We start from the raw sequence: 17,707 nt of genomic DNA on the forward strand, positions 1-17,707 counted from the left end.
CTCTTTTATATCTGTCCCCTCTTCCCCCTAAACCTATGTCCTCGAGTTCTGGATTCCCCAACCCCAGGGAAAAGACTTTGTCTATTTATCCATCCATGCCCCTCATAATTTTGTAAACCTCTATAAGGTCACCCCTCAGTCTCCGACGCTCCAGGGAAAACAGCCCCAGTCTGTTCAGCCTCTCCCTGTAGCTCAGATCCTCCAACCCTGGCAACATCCTTGTAAATCTTTTCTGAACCCTTCCAAGTTTCACAACATCTTTCTGATAGAAAGGAGACTGGAATTGCACGCAATATTTCAACAGGGGCCTAACCAATGTCCTGTACAGCCACAACATGACCTCCCAACTCCTGTACTCAATACTCTGACCAATAAAGGAAAGCATACCAAACGCAGCCTTCACTATCCTATCTACCTGCAACTCCACTTTCAAGGATCTATGAATTAAACTCCACCTGCCACTTCTCAGCCCATTGTCCCATCTGATCCAGATCCTGTTGTAATCTGAGATAACCCTCTTCGCTGTCCACTACCCCTCCAATTTTGGTGTCATCTGCAAACTTACCAACTGTACCTCTTATGCTCGCGTCCAAATCATTTATTTAAATGACAAAAAGTAGAGGGCCCAGCACCGATCCTTGTGGCACTCCACTGGTCACAGGCCTCCAGTCTGAAAAACAACCCTCCACCACCACCCCCTTTCTTCTACCTTTGAGCCAGTTCTATATCCAAATGGCTAGTTCTCCCTGTAATCCATGAGATCTAACCTTGCTAATCAGTCTCCCATGGGGAACCTTGTCGAATGCCTTACTGAAGTCCATATAGATCACATCTGCTGCTCTGCCCTCATCAATCTTCTTTGTTACTTCATCAAAAAACTCAATCAAGTTTGTGAGACATGATTTCCCACGCACAAAGCCATGTTGACTATCCCTAATCAGTCCTTGCCTTTCCAAATACATGTACATCCTGTCCCTCTGGATTCCGTCCCAACAACTTGTCCACCACCGAGGTAAGGCTCACTGGTCTATAATTCCCTGGCTTGTCCTTACCACCCTTCTTAAACAGTGGCACCATGTTTGCCAACCTCCAGTCTTCCGGCACTTCACCTGTGACTATCGATGATACAAATATCTCAGAAAGAGGCCCAGCAATCACTTCTCTAGCTTCCCACAGAGTTCTCGGGTACACATGATCAGGTCCTGGGGATTTATCCACCTTTACCCATTTCAAGACATCCAGCACTTCCTCTGTAATCTGGGCATTTTGCAAGATGTCACCATCTATTTTCCTACAGTCTATATCTTCCATATCCCTTTCCACAGTAAATACTGATGCAAAATATTCCTTTAGTATCTCCCCCATTTTCTGTGGCTCCACACAAAGGCCGCCTTGCTGATCTTTGAGGGGCCCTATTCTCTCCCTAGTTACCCTTTTGTCCTTAATATATTTGTAAAGCCCCTTTGGATTCTCCTTAATTCTATTTGCCAAAACTATCTCATGTCCCCGTTCTGCCCTCCTGATTTCCCTCTTCAGTATACTCCTACTTTCTTTATACTCTTCTAAGGATTCACTCGGTCTATCCTGTCTGTACCTGACATATGCTTCCTCCTTTTTCTTAACCAAACCCTCAATTTCTTTAGTCATCCAGCATTCCCTATACCTACCAGACTTCCCTTTCACTCTGACACGAATATATTTTCTCTGGATTCTTGCTATCTCATTTCTGAAGGCTTCCCATTTCCCAAGTCCCTTTGGACTTCAACTTTTAGATCTGGTCTGTCCTTTTCCATCACTATTTTAAAATGAATAGAATTATGGTGTTCAAAGTTTGGGAGAAAATTTGTAGCTCGGGTGCTCATTGTTGTGGTTCTGTTCACCGAGCTGGGAATTTGTGTTGCAGATGTTTCGTCCCCTGTCTAGGTGACATCCTCAGTGCTTGGGAGCCTCCTGTGAAGCGCTTCTGTGATGTTTCCTTTGGCATTTATAGTGATTTGTATCTGCCGCTTCCAGTTGTCCGTTCCAGCTGTCCACTGCAGTGGCCGGTATATTGGATCCAGGTTGATGTGCTTGTTGATTGAATCAGTGGATGAGTGCCATGCCTCTAGGAATTCCCTGGCCGTTCTCTGTTTGGCTTGTTCTATAATAGTAGTGTTGTCCCAGTCGAACCCATGTTGCTTGTCATCTGAGTGTGTGGCTACTAAGGATAGCTGGTCATGCAGTTTTGTGGCGAGTTGGTGTTCATGGATGCGGATCGTTAGCTGTCTTCCTGTTTGTCCTATGTAGTGTTTTGTGCAGTCCTTGCATGTGATTTTATACACTATGTTGGTTTTGCTCATGCTGGGTATTGGGTCCTTTGTCCTGGTGAGTTGTTGTCTGAGAGTGGCTATTGGTTTGTGTGCTGTTATGAGTCCTAGTGGTCGCAGTAGTCTGGCTTTCCGTTCAGAAATGTTTTTGATGTATGGTAGTGTGGCTAGTCCTTTGGGTTGCGGCATGTCCTCATTCTGTTGTCTTTCCCTTAGGCATCTGTTGATGAAATTGCAGGGGTATCTGTTTTTGGCGAATACGTTGTATAGGTGTTCTTCTTCCTCTTTTTGCAGTTCTGGTCTCATCCGATGTAACAGCACTGTTCACCTCTATCGACAAAACCCTAGCCAGAGAAACAATAGCCAACCTGCTGGACATACAGAACAGACAACAAGACTGGGAACCTATCAACAAAGACAGCATACTCAAACTACTGGACCTGTGCCTCACAACACACTTCACATTCAACAACCAAATATATGAACAAATCAAACGCACACCCATGGGCTCAGCCATCTCTGGACTCATAGCAGAAGCGGTAATGCAAAGGTTAGAACAAACAGTCTTACTGCAAATTCAACCCAAACTCTGGGTCAGATATGTGGATGACACCTTTGTAATAATTAAAAACACAGAAATAGAGAACACACACCGGATCATCAACGCCACACTCACAGGAACCCGATTCACTAGAGAGGAAAAAAAGGACAACCAACTCCCATTCCTAGACGTGATGGTACAGAGAACACCGAACGGAGAATTCACCACAAAGGTATACAGGAAAGCCACACACACAGACCAAGTCCTAAATTACGAAAGCAACCACCCCAACACACACAAAAGAAGTTGCATCAAGACACTGTTCAGAAGGGCCACAACACACTGCAGTACACCAGAACTGCAAAAAGAGGAAGAAGAACACCTAATACAACGTATTCGCCAAAAACTATTATAGGACAAGCCAAACAGAGAACAGCCAGGGCAGTCCTAGAGGCATGGCACTCATCCACTGATTCAATCAATAAGCACATCAACCTGGACCCAATATACCGACCACTGCAGCGGACAGCTGGAACTGACAACCGGAAGTGGCAGATACAAATCGCTATAAATGCCGGAGGAAACATCACCGAAGCGCTTCACAGGAGGCTCCCAAGCACTGAGGATGTCACCTAGACAGGGGACGAAATGTGTGCAACACAAATTCCCAGCTCGGCAAACCGAACCACAACAATTATGGTCGCTTGTCCCAAAGTGCTCCCCCACTGACATCTCAGTCACCTTCCCCTGCCTTACTTCCCAAGAATAGGTCAAGTTTTGCACCTTTTCTAGTAGGTACATCCACATACTGAATCAGAAATTGTCTTGTACACACTGCAGAAATTCCTCTCCATCTAAACCTTTAACACTATGGCAGTCCCAGTCGATGTTTGGAAAGTTAAAATCCCCTACCATAACCACCATATTATTCTTAGATAGCTGAGATCTCCTTACAAGTTTGTTTCTCAATTTCCCTCTGACTATTGGGGGGTCTATAATACAATCCCAATAAGGTGATCATCCCTTTCTTATTTCTCAGTTCCACCCAAATAACTTCCCTGGATGTATTTCCAGGAATATCCTCCCTTAGCACAGCTGTAATGCTATCCCTTATCAAAAATGCCACTCCTCCCTCCTCTTTTGCCTCCCTTTCTATCCTTCCTGTAGCATTTGTATCCTGGAACATTCAGCTGCCAGTCCTGTCCATCCCTGAGCCATGTTTTCGTAATTGCTATGATATCCCAGTCCCATGTTCTGAGTTCATCTGCCTTCCCTGTTAGGCCCCTTGCATTGAAATAAATGCAATTTAATTTATTAGTCCTACCTTGTCCCTGCCTGCCTTGACTGTTTGACTCACGTCTGTTCTCAGCTGTACCTGTCTCAGATTGATCTCTTTCCTCACTATCTCCCTGGGTACCACACCTACCCCCCCCCCCCGGCCCACCTTACTAGTTTAAATCCTCTCAAGCAGTTCAACAAATTTCCCTGCCAGTATATTAGTCCCCTTCCAATTTAGGTGCAAGCCGTCCTTTTTGTACAGGTCACTTTTACCCCAAACGAGATTCCAATGATCCAAAAATGTGAATCCTTCTCCCATTCACCAGCTCCTCAGCCATGCATTCATCTGCTCTATCCTCCTACTCCTGCCCTCACGAGCTCGTAGCACTGGGAGTAATCCAGATATTACTACCCTTGAGGACCTCCTTTTTACATTTCTGCCTAACTCTCTGTAATCTCCCTTCAGAGTCTCAACCTTTTCCCTTCCAATGTCGTTGGTTCCAATGTGGACAATGACCTCCTGCTGGCCCCTCTACCCCATGAGAACATTATGCGCCCTCTCGGAGACATCCTTGATCCTGGCACCAGGGAAACAACACACCATTCTGCTTTTTCTCTGCTGGCCACAGAAACGTCTGTCTGTATCTCTGACTACAGAATCCACTAACACAATTGATCTCTTGGAAGCCGCGTACCCCTCATTGCATTAGAGCCAGTCTCGATACCAGAAACTTGGCTGTTTGTGCTACGTTCCCCTGAGAATCCATCACCCCCTACATTTTCCAAAACAGCATACCTGATTGAAATGGATATATCCACAAAAGACTCCTGCACTAGTTGCCTACCTCGCTTACCATTCCTGGAATTAACCAAGAGTTCCTGGAATTTCCCCTCTCACCCTAAACTTGTGCCTTCTAGTTCTGGACTCCCCCAATTCAGGGAAAAGACTTTGTCTACTATCCATGCTGCTCATGATTTTAAAAACCTCTATAAAGTCACCCCTCAGCCTCCGACGCTTCAGGGAAAACAGTCAAACCCTCCAACCCTGGCAACATCCTTGTAAATCTTTTCTGAACCCTTTCAAGTTTCACAACATCTTTCCGTTAGGAAGGAGACCAGAATTGCACGCAATATTCCAACAGTGGCCTAACCAATGTCCCGTACTGCCAAGCATGACCTCCCAATTCCTGTACTCAATACCCTGACCAATAAAGGAAAGCATACCAAATGCCGCCTTCACTATCCTATCTACCTGCGACTCCACTTTCAAGGAACTATGAACCTGCACTCCAAGGTCTCTTTGTTCAGCAACATTCCCGAGGATCTTACCATTAAGTGTATAAGTCCAGTTAAGATTTGCTTTCCCAAAATCCAGCACATTACATTTATCTAAATTATTCTCTATCTGACACTTCTCAGCCCATTGGCCCATCTGATCAAGATCCCATTGTAATCTGAGGTACCTTCGCTGTCCACTACACCTCCAATTTTGGTGTCATTAGCAAACTTACTATCTATACCTCTTATGCTCACATCCAAATCATTTATATAAATGATGAAAAATAGTGGACCCAGCACCGACGTGCAGCACTCCCTCAGTACTTACCCTTCGACAGTGCAACACTCCCATCCGAACTGATCCTCTGACAGTGCAGCAATCCTTCATTACTGACAATCTGACAATGTTGCACTCCCTCAGTACTGACCCTCTTTTTTTTTTTCCTCTCTACTTCTTAATGTCTTGTGAAAATTTGGAGGCATTGCGTTTGCAGATTCTGAGGAAGCATGAGACAGACACACAAACCAAGCCCTTTCTGAAACTCTTTGCAATAGTCTATTTAGAGTCATGGAAATGAACAGCATGGAAACAGACCCTTTCATCCAACTTGTCCATGCTGACCAGCTATCCGAACCTAATTTAGTTTCATTTTCCAGCATTTGGCCCATGTCCCCCTCAACCCTTCCTATTCATATACCCATCCAGATACCTTTTAAATGTCTCAATTGTACCAGCCTTCACTACTTCCTCTGGCAGCTACTTGCAAGCCCTTGAATAAGTGTTCAAACACTGATAACTCGATGCAATCTCAAATAAACAGCAACTTACAAAATGCTATCACTGTCATTTTCAACCCATCCTTTGATTCTCCGTTATACTGGTTTGAACAGAGGTAAAGAAACAGCCTTTGTGACCTTGTAATAAACGTTACTTGCAAATTTGGCTTGCATGTGATTACCATGCCCTCTAATAGTTGCCTGAAAGGTGGAGGTGAGCTGTATTCTCCTGCTGCAGTCCTTGGGTGTCTCACATTGATGTTAAGGAGGAAACCCAAGGATTTTGACGTGAACCATGGGAGAGCTCTCTCACTGGGGTGTCCCTTGAAAGTTGGAAAGTTACTATCGACCAGGAGTGGCCAAGAGCAGTGGGAAATCAGAAGATTGGGAAGGCTACAAAAACAAACAGAGGATAACAAAGAGAGTAATAAGAAAGGAGAGGATCAAATATGAAGGTAGGCTAGCCAGTAATATTAGAAATGATAGTAAAAGTTTCTTTCAATACATAAGAAACAAATGACAGGCAAAAGTAGACATTGGGCCACTTCAAACTGATGCGGGAAGCCTAGTGATGGGAGATAAGTAAATAGCAGGAGAACTTAATAAGTATTTTGCGTCAGTTTTCACAGTGGAAGACATGAGTAATATCCCAACAATTAAAGGGGGTCAGGGGGCTGAGTTGAGTATGGTTGCCATTACAAAAGAGATATTGCTAGAAAAGCTAAAAAGTCTTAAAATTGATAAATCTCCTGGCCCCAATGGGATACATCCTAGAGTTCTGAGAGAGGTGGCTGAGAAATAGCGGAGGCATTGGTTGAGATCTTTCAAGAGTCACTGGAGTCAGGGAAAGTCCTGGATGATTGGAAGAACAGACCATTTTGTTCCAAGGATTCTCTAAAGGTCAACATGCAGGTTGAGTCCGTGATTAAGAAAGCGAATGCAATGTTGTCACTTATCTCAAGAGGGTTGGAATATAAAAGCACCGTTGTGCTACTGAGACTTTATAAAGCTCTGGTTAGGCCCCATTTGGAGTACTGTGTCAAGTTTTGGTCCCCACACCTCAGGAAGGACATACTGGCACTGGAACATGTCCAGCGGAGATTCAAACGGATGATCCCTGGAATGGTTGGTCTAACATATGAGGAACGGCTGAGGATCCTGGGATTGTATTCATTGGAGTTTAGGAGATTAAGCTGAGACTTAATAGAGACGTACAAGATAATACATGGCTTGGAAAGGGTGGACGCTAGGAAATTGTTTCCATTAGGTAAGGAGACTAGAACCCGTGGACACAGCCTTAGAATTAGAGGGTCAATTCCGAACAGAAATGCGGAGACATTTCTTCAGCCAGAGAGTGGTGGGCCTGTGGAATTCATTGCCGCAGAGTGTAGTGGAGGCCGGGACGCTAAATGTCTTCAAGGCAGAGATTGATAGATTCTTGTTGTCTCGAGGAATTAAGGGCTACGGGGAGAATGCGGGTAAGTGGAGTTGAAATGCCCATCAGCCATGATTGAATGGCGGAGTGGACTCGATGGGCCGAATGGCCTTACTTCCACTCCTATGTCTTATGGTCTTAGGAGGACCCAAGAGCTGCTGTCTGGTCAGAGAGGGAGGGAGAGACAACTGGTGGGTCACACACCTCCGGTGAGGGGTGAGTTTGAGAAGCTGGGACCTTCATGGGAACTTCAGACATGATAGAAATTGAGCCAACAATGTTAGCATCACGAACCAGCTAGCTGAGGTAACTGAACCCCTTCGTCGCGTAGGAATTCTATCCCTTGAATAGAGCAAGCTTGAGAATTCAACACGAAAATAATCCTGTTCGTGCAGGAGTTCTGAACCATCAGTACACATTGCTAAAGAAGCTCAGCATGTTCATCAGCATCTGTGAAGAGAAAGAGACAGAGTTCACCTTTCAAATCCAGTGATTTCTGCAGGAAAGTTTCTTCAGAACAGACCATTTTGTGGAAGGGTCACTTGAAATGCAAATTTTCTCCCTCTTCACTGATGTAATGCCCTTCTGTAATTTGTTGTAGTCACCCTTAATGTTGACTAAACCAAACACCCATTGTGGTGATTTTTAAAACAAAATACTGAATTTTGTTTTGATGGTTCCTTCATGGTTCCTTCCTTGATGGTTTGAGTGATTTGCCTGTCGTCCAAAAAATAATGAAATGTTTCTCTCATTTTTGTGTGCAGTATTTGCTCAGTATATTTTTGCCACCCATTAAAATTGAGAAACATATTTCATACAACTACAAAAGTCAACATTAATTTGGTTGCATTACCATTCAGCCGACAAAGTCATGCCTTAACCTTGTTTGAATTGCCATACGTACTTTTTAACTTTTTTCAAAACTTATGTTAAGGACTGATATTTTATTTGGTTTCTCTTTCTATATGCAAAAAATCTTTTTAAACTGGAAATTAATGCTTTGATATTGGCTGATGTGTGAAGGAAAATGTACTTGTGATGTTTCCTTAAACTGCCTATTAAACTGGAAAAATAAATGTGCCAGGTTAGCTTTATATTATTCATAGGAACTCTCAGGTGAAAAATTGCACAATGCAAGATAAGATATCCTGTACCATTACAGGTTGCTCTGATGCACTGACACACAGAAATACGAGAGCCTAACGGTTTGTCCTGCTTCCTGGTCAAAACGTTGGGACTGTGATTAGCATTGCATAATAAATAATTATAATATATTCATATTTGTAAAAGGACATAAAAGAATATTTAAGAAAAATCCAAGTAGCCATCCGATAATTTTTCATTTTGTACTTAACAAGCATAGGTCGTGTTACAGCAGTGCAAATGTTTAGTCTTCAAGCAGTTGTATGATTATTGAAAAGTACATAGTGTGTGTGCGCACATGCATGTGTGTGTGCCATTGAAAAGTACATAGTGTGTGTGCGCACATGCATGTGTGTGTGCCATTGAAAAGTACATAGTGTGTGTGCGCACATGCATGTGTGTGTGCCATTGAAAAGTACATAGTGTGTGCGCGCACATGCGTGTGTGTGCCATTGAAAAGTACATAGTGTGTGCGCGCACATGCATGTGTGTGTGCCATTGAAAAGTACAGTGTGTGTGCGCACATGCATGTGTGTGCCATTGAAAAGTACATAGTGTGTGCGCGCACATGCATGTGTGTGTGCCATTGAAAAGTACATAGTGTGTGCGCGCACATGCATGTGTGTGTGCCATTGAAAAGTACATAGTGTGTGTGCGCACATGCATGTGTGTGTGCCATTGAAAAGTATAGTGTGTGCGCGCACATGCATGTGTGTGTGCCATTGAAAAGTATAGTGTGTGCGCGCACATGCATGTGTGTGTGCCATGCTCATGCCCATGCCTGATTAAGAGAAACGGGGTTGTGCAGTGATCCTACTGATCGTTCCTGTTGAGTTAAAGATTATTATTTTTGAGGCACTCGGATAATATTATGCCTTGCACCAGGAAGGAATAAATAATTTATTTTAGAGCACAGCAGGACAGATTTGCCTGGAAAAGGAGGGAGAATGTGTTAATTGATTGGATAATCCTTGTGTTCTGGGTATTCATGGCTCCTTAACTATTGTGAAGGTGTGGAAATATTCTTTTAACCCTATCTCACTTCTACCTGAGTTTACGTCTCCTTTGTCCCTAAATTACAAGAGTTACTGTCTGACATCTAGTCTGTTGGGAATAATGTACCTGTTGCTTTTGGTCACCACTCCAAACTCCTGTTCCCTGGCTAGTTACTGAAGTTATCTCTCAAATAAGTGTCTGCTACAAACCAGTCGTTTGTAACATTAGTGCTGTATTTGATCTGAAGGTGAGTTTCTGGTCATGTAATCACTAAAATTACCCAATTCTAGTTTCTGCAGCTCTGCCCCTACCTTAATTTTCTGAAACTCTTATTCATGGCATTGCTACTTCTAGATCTGATCATTCCAATGCACTGCTGACTGGTAGCCCACATTCTACTCACTGCAGACTTGTCATCCATCAGTCTGCATTTCCTATCCAACGTGTACAAAGTCCTGTTCATCTATCACCCCAGTGCTTGCTGATCTACACTGGCTCAAAGTTAGCCAGCATCTTGCTTTACAAATTGTCATCCTTGTCTTCAAATCCTTCCAGGCTATGCCATCTCTTTCCAGCTCTTACCTCTGTCATATCCAGTCACTGCAAATCTACAAAAAAATGACACTCAATTTAATTTTGCCCTTTTGAACATCCTTGACTTAAATTTTTCCATTATGCTAACTTGCCTAGGCCCTGAACTGGAATTTCCACTCTACACTACTTTGCCTCTGTGCCTTTTTTCTATTGTTTATGACAATTGGTAAAACCTCCCGTTTGACCAAGCTTTTGATCGTCATGCATGCTGGGACATTTTATTACCTTAGAGATATTTTGCAAGTTGGTGAACCAGCAAATGTAGGCTGAACTTTCAGTTCCTGGTGTAAACTGTGGATTCGTATAGTTTAAAATGAGGTCAAATGTTCCCTCTGAATTCTGAGCAAATATATTGATTAGTTAAAATCCACAAGCTCTGTAAATGGGAGTTTAGTTTTGATAAAATCAGAATTGCACTTGCTCAGCTGTTACATAGTGAAGACCCCTATCTTTTTTTTTTGTCTAGAATTATCGTGACTTCATATTTCCATTCAAGTTAGCACTTTGTATCATCTAAGGAAATGAGAAATATGAGCAGGATTGAGCCATTTTATCTGTCACCAAAACCATAGCTTCATAAAACTTAACCAAGTAATACATTGTGTGATTATCAGATTTGTCTACTCTTTTACTCCAATCCTTTGTAACCAAATTTAACATACCATTTGACTTTCTGATTGTTGCCTTCATGTTAACTTTGTGATTCATATTCAAGTTCCACTGAATGCAAGCATTTGCTTCCTTGTTCAGAGTTTTTCTTAAACTAAAGTAGATAATTTCACACCTCCACGTTATGAATTCTATTTTCATTCTTTCATTATTCTTATCTTCACTTGTGGGACATGGGTATCGTTGGCCTGGCCAACATTTATTACCCATCTCTTGGTTGCCCCTGAGAAGGTGGTGATGAGCTGCTGCCTTGAACTGCTGCAGTCCTTTGGGTGTTGGTAAACTCAGCGTTGTTAGGAAGGGAGTTTCTGGATTTTGACTGGGAACAGTGACACTAAAGGAAAGCCAATACATTTCCAAGTCAGGATGGTGAGTACCTTAGAGGAAAACTTGCAGATGGTGGTATTCCCATGTATCTGCTGCCCTGTCCTTTTAGGTGGTGTTAGTTAAAAATCACACAACACAAGTTTATTATCCAACAGTCATGATTTGGAAATGCCGGTGTTGGACTGGGGTGTACAAAGTTAAAAATCACACCAGATTATAGTCCAACAGGTTTCTGTGGAAGCTTTCAAAGCACTGCATCATTTGTTACAACCATCTGATGAAGGAGCAGCACTTCAAAAGCCAGTGCTTCCAATTAAACCTGTTGGACTATAATCTGGTGGTGTGTGATTTTTAACATAATCCAACAGGTTTATTTGGAATCACAAGCTTTCGTAGTGCTGCTGCTTCATTAGGTGGTTGTGGAACAGAATCATAAGACACAGACTCTATAGCAACAGGATTGGAGTGTCATGGAATGTAATATTAAAGAAAGTTAGCTTAAGTCTTTCATCTTTTAGAATGACCATGTTAGTTTTGGTTCCTTCATATATAAATTCCAGAATGTTTTTTAGTTACATTCTCAAGGAGCTTGAGAATAGGTGTCATCTCGGCTCAGATAATGCATTGAAGGTGTGAAGTTCATGTCTGACTGTGTCTCAATGTTAGGTCAGACTAATTCAATTTCTGAAGTGCGAATTGAAGGGTTTATGCCCGAAACTTTGATTCTTCTGCTTCTCAGATTCTGCCTGAACTGCTGTGCTTTTCCATCACCACGCACTCGAATGTGATCTCCAGCATCTGCAGTCCTCATTTTCTCCTAGTTACAGAATCTTACATGGATATATGCAAGTTTGAGTAAAATAAAATGTAATTTTGCAAGTACAATTTCCCCCCACAAACTTATTTATGCATGTGCAGGGGAGACCGAGTGAGTGTATGCACGTGGGGATGTTCGGGTTAGGGTTAGGAAGAAGGAGTGTTCCCTCAGTCAGGGAACATTTCAGTGGTTTGGGATATTCAGCCTTGGACCTTCATGTGACCATCCTCCAAGGTGGACTTCAGGACAGGCAACAGCACAAAGTGCTGAGCAGAGGCTGATAACCAAGTTCAGTATCCACGGGGATGGCCTCAACTTGGACCTTGGGTTCATGTCACACTACAAGTGACCCCGCTACACTATATACCCTCACGCGCGTGCGCACCGCTCTCTCACACATGCAGGCACACGCGCACTTATGCAGATCCTCTCTTACAGAAACACTCCCTCATGCTCAAACACACAGCCCCCACACATGCACCCCCTCACAGACTTATATGCCATTACATTCACGCTCAGACAGACACACCCCCATGCACACACTCAGTCTCCCCTGCACGCGCATGTATAACTTTGTGGGATGAATTTGTGCTTGCAGAATTACATTTTATTTCGCTCAAAAACTGCATAAATCTATGTAAGATTGTGTAACTCCCACTTTAGAAATAGTCAGTCTGACCTAACATTGAAACACTGTCAGAATTTAATGTATTTGAGCTGAGATGGCACCTATTGTAAAATAACTATCTTGAGAATGTAAGTTTTAAAAAAAGTTCTAGGATTTACATATGAAAGAACCAAAATTAACATGGTCATTCTATAAGATGAAAGACTTAAGGCAAATTTGTTTAGTATTGCATTCCATGATACTGCAATCCTGTTGTTAGAGTATGTGTCTTATGTTTCTGCTCCACAATCACCTAATGAAGAAGCAGCGCTTCGAAAGCTAGTGATTCTAAATAAACCTGTTGGACTATAACCTGATGTTGTGATTTTTAACTTTGTCCACCCCAATCTAACACCAGCTCATCGAAATCATGACTTTGAGATAGTAGTAGTCTTGGGTTTGAAAGGTGCTGTCTGAGAATCTTTCATGAATTTGCTGTTTGCTGTGTTCTTTCCACTCAACCCATTTCCTGTCCTGTGCAATGCTCCAAAATCCATATACATTATACAGTATCTATTATGTGTTTTAATTACATCCTGAAAAGGTCCTAACCAATTTGACAAATATGATTTTAGTTTAATGAACCCAAATTGGTTCTCCTTAATCGCCCTGTTACCACTTTGCTGCGAGCGGTGAGGCAAATTGGCTTAGTTCCTGTTTTCTTTTTTCTCTTTCCCCCTTCTTGTATAGTGATATTATGTTTTCCATTTTCTAAATTCTTGGTAACGGTTTTAAAATCCTAAATTCTGACAGACCAAAACCAAAATCGCTGTCTCTGTAGCTACTACTTAAGAACCCCGGAATAAAAGTTGCCAGCTTCAGAAGATTGCCACTTGGATCCATTAATTTCTCCAGTATAATTTACTTAAATTCTTTATTTTCTTTATACCCTGGGTTCCCCATTATGTCCAGAATGAGTTTAATGCCATCCTCATTTCTTATTGTCTGTGCTGACAACAAATTCCTGGTCACACTTGAGTTCTGAAATCTTCCCAATCCTCAGGCTTACTGCTGCTTTGTTTTTTTGGCAACATTGTAAGTCTCTTTTCTCAAATGCTACCTTTAATTGTTTTTGTTAATCACAATTGAGCTACTATTTGAAGATAGTACCTTAATGAAATAGATTTGCAAATTGTATTACTTAAATGCTTTTTTTCAGAGATGTACACAACATTGCATTTGTTTTTCCATAAAAACGTAAAAGGCCCATCGAGCCTGCTCTGACATTCAATAAAAGCATCTTTTGGTGAATTCAGTTCCACTTACTTGGCTGCTCACCATAACCCTTAATTCCTTTACTGTTCAAAAATCTATCTTTGTCTTAAAGATATTCACCAAGATAGCTCAGCTGCTTCACTGAGAAGAGAATTCCACAAAATCACAACCCTTTGGGTGAAGAAGTTCCTCCTCAAGTTGGTCCTAAATCTGTTCCCTTTTCTAAGCTATGCCCTCCTCTGGCCCCCCAGTTCTAGCTTCATCCACCAGTGGAAACCACCCCCCTGCTTCGATCATATCTATTCCCTTCATACTTACGTTTCCATAAGACTTCCCCCCCCCCCCCCCCCCCCCCCACCAATTCTAAATTCCAATGAGTATAGTCCCAGTGAAACTCCTTTGCCCTCTAGTACCAGTGCATCCTTTCTCAAGTAAGGAGACCAAAACTGTACACAGTACTCCAAGTGTGGCCTCACCAGCACTCTATACAGTACAGCATAACCTCCCTGTTTTTACACTCCATCCCTCTGGCAGTGAAGTTCTATTGAGTTCTGCCATATGTCACAAAGCTTGTTTATTTGTTTCTAAAAGCTGTTCCTTTTCTCAAGGATACTATGTCCATGGTTTATTTCAGAGTGGTTTTAAACTGCTCTCTGTGCTGATTAGACTGGTTTGGTGTAGAGATTAATGGGTATTCCGAGACCTTTTTGTTTATATGTAAACAGATGAGACTTTCGGCCGAAGTGACCTGTATAATGAAAGTGAATTGGTCAGCTCTCTAGCTGAGCAGTTTAGTTCAGACCAGAACTAGTTGGGTGTTAAACAGAGAGTTGTGTGTAAACAAACTCTCTCTCCTTCTGCTCTTCCAACTTCAACCTATAAACATCTGTTCCTTTTTTTTTACTGTGTTTCAAGAGGGTTTGCTTATTGGGACTGTTATTTATATTTGAACAGCATAACAAAGTCTAGTTTGGATAGATGTGAGTTCTGTAGGGCTTCTTTATTCTGTTCTTTGTGTTTCATTGTGTAATCTTGTGAATACATTTTTGTCTGTTTTTTTATTTGAAAACCTGGTAGTCAATTAGCTATCTCACTCCAGATAATTTTCACTGTGCACTTACCGAAACAAATCGCAAAGTTATGGTCTGGGCTACCTGCTTTAGAATGTTCTGAGTGGTCTGGCCTAGTCCATAACACACATTACACAAATCTGATGTATCATTTAGCAATTCACTTTAGACTGTTTCTGATCAGTCAATGCCAATTTAAATAGTAATCTTTTTTTTTTGTTTGATTATAGTTCATTCATTTTCTTCCAAGGCAGGCTAATTGGTTGGTGCTCAGCAATTTTTGTACCTCTTTTTAGACAGTATATGCTCCAAATCCCTAGCTGCTCCTCCTTCCTTGATCAATTTTAATAGTGTAGAACAAACGTGTATGCAGTAAATTTAAAATTAATCCTTGTAAAATCACTTTTCTCCCCCAGGTATGCAGCCGTGCGATTCTGCCAATATTTCAAAATGAAGCCTGAAGTTACAAACTTGAAACTTCCTGAGTGACAGCAATTTTCCTGTTACTGAAGAACAGAAAATGAGCTGAATGAATTGAGTATGTTGCAAAGTACAGTCAGTACTGGAATTCTAATGCTTTCTAAAATACCATGTCATTGTATTAAAACTACATAACATTGATCCAAAAGTTGTGGTTCAAGAAATGCTTTTAGTAATTTGACACTAAATTTATGCCACTTAATTATGCTAGAAAGCAAATTTGGTAACCGTACTTTACATTTCTAGTGGAAACTACCATTTCACTGCAACTAAAAATTTAACCGTTTGTTAAATTCAATATTTTTCATCTACAGTTCCACTGCTAATAAATGTGCTGAGGCAAAATCGTAATCTGTTGGAGCATGTAATTGCTTCACATGTTAATCTTCACCAGCCTTGCCTTGCACAAAAGCCCTGTTCGTGGCTGGGTGTAGTTTTTCCTTCCACCCAGTACCATAAGCATAGAGAGATCTAAAGTTTTGAGGAAAAATGTTTTCACAAAATAATATTGTCAGTGTTTCTGTTATTGGAAAATTGAATCTTCTGCGATGTTAGTTTGCACAAGAGCCTGATCTTTGGGATGGTGGTCTAATTTACACATGTGGTTGCTAGTCACTTGTGGATGATTCTTATGTTCTGGTGGCTGGTGAGGCAATATGTGGATCTTTGAAGAGTATTTGCATTTATATAAAAAATGTTGCAAATACTCAACAGGTCATGCAGCATCTGTGGAGAGAGAAAATGCTGATATTTCAGCTCAGTGACCTTTAATCAAAACTAATTAGATTACAAACACACATTCCATTTACTGTCCCCATTTCCCTCCTTGTTCTTTTTCAATTCAATATTATTTTTAAATTTTTTTTCCCAGCTTCACCTATTTTGTCAATCTCAGTTGATCCCTGGTTCCGAAACACTTCAACGTTAAAATGTTGAGGATTGTTTTTCTGCAAATTTGGCCTCTTCTGCATCCACCATTTCTTTCACCCTGCCATTGACAACTGTAGGTTCAAGCATCTAGACTGTTCAACAATTATAAAACTTCAAACTCAGTTGCACTTCATAGGAATAAAGAGTTGCAATTTATTTAGAGTTTTTTCAGTGAGACTGATGCCTCAACACAATCAATAAATTGCATATTTTGGGGGGCTTCAACACCATATGAGGGTAGGTACAGTCACTAATTAGCAGCTTCTGGATATCGGTGTTTAACTTTGAATGTGCAAACTTTAATTGCTGTTAGTTTCAGGATAACAACAACAGCACATTCCAACCACTTTCCTGTAATTTCTGCTGCAAAATAAAAATGCTAACCTTAAATCCCCATACAGCAGTAGATAAAGACAATACCTTGGCTCTGAAGAATTGCTGGTTATAAAGCAACATAGTATGTCATAAAAACTATCTTCTGTTCCTTTAAATGTAAGAATTGTATTTACAGATACCTTGTAAAAAAAAAATTGCAGCAGTTCTTGTACAAATCTCTTCATTTTATTTAGAGCAGACAGAACTTTTTGTAAATGGTACAGGGTATTGGGGTTAAGTTGTTAATTAAGCTTGGTTACATCACCTTGAAAAACTTTGTAATTTCTTTCCATTAAAATCTTTTCTTTCAAGTATATATTCAATTGTATAACTCTTGATTGTGAAGTAATGCTGAATAAATTATTTAACTTTACCATCCTTGGAAAAGGGGACTTCTTGATTTGACCAGAACAGTTGCTCATTGTTTGCACTTTAGCCAAAAAAACTCTCCTAAATTTGGTAAAGAGTTTTAAGTTATTTGTATGGATAATGAACTATTAGACATTAAGCTGCACAATCGATGCACCCAGCCAAACCTATACTGAGAATTAAATGGTAAGCAGAATGTTAAATTAATTCATGTATTTTAAAAGACTGTCACTTGTATCTCTGTTATATGGTGATTTGTAGCAGTTTTGATAAACTTAGATTGCTGAAGCAAAGCCAAATACAGTTTTGTGCTTGCAAACTTTGACTGTTTTCTTGCATGTCAGCAAATCTTGCTTAAAGTTTGTTACATACCTCTATTTGATGTCCTTCGTCTGAAATAGAAAAGGTAAAGGTTGACTCATGTTCCCAGTATTTCCTGC

At 41.2% G+C, this 17,707-nt stretch overlaps 1 protein-coding gene across 4 annotated transcripts in view; it reads left to right on the forward strand.

The window, feature by feature from the left end:
- The window catches only part of etnk1 (ethanolamine kinase 1), a 55,004-nt gene extending 37,733 nt beyond the window's left edge, over positions 1–17,271 (forward strand). For all 4 annotated transcript variants that reach the window (XM_072562286.1, XM_072562287.1, XM_072562288.1 and 1 more), the window contains one exon: positions 15,530–17,271. Coding sequence is in view for 1 of the 4 variants with exons in the window: in XM_072562287.1 (XP_072418388.1) it covers positions 15,530–15,602 (73 nt within the window). In the remaining 3 variants the exon portion in view is untranslated. The remainder of the gene's footprint in view (positions 1–15,529) is intronic.
- Positions 17,272–17,707: the final 436 nt, after the last annotated feature.

The sequence above is a fragment of the Chiloscyllium punctatum genome, chromosome 44, assembly GCF_047496795.1.
Source record: "Chiloscyllium punctatum isolate Juve2018m chromosome 44, sChiPun1.3, whole genome shotgun sequence".
NCBI lineage: Eukaryota > Metazoa > Chordata > Chondrichthyes > Orectolobiformes > Hemiscylliidae > Chiloscyllium > Chiloscyllium punctatum.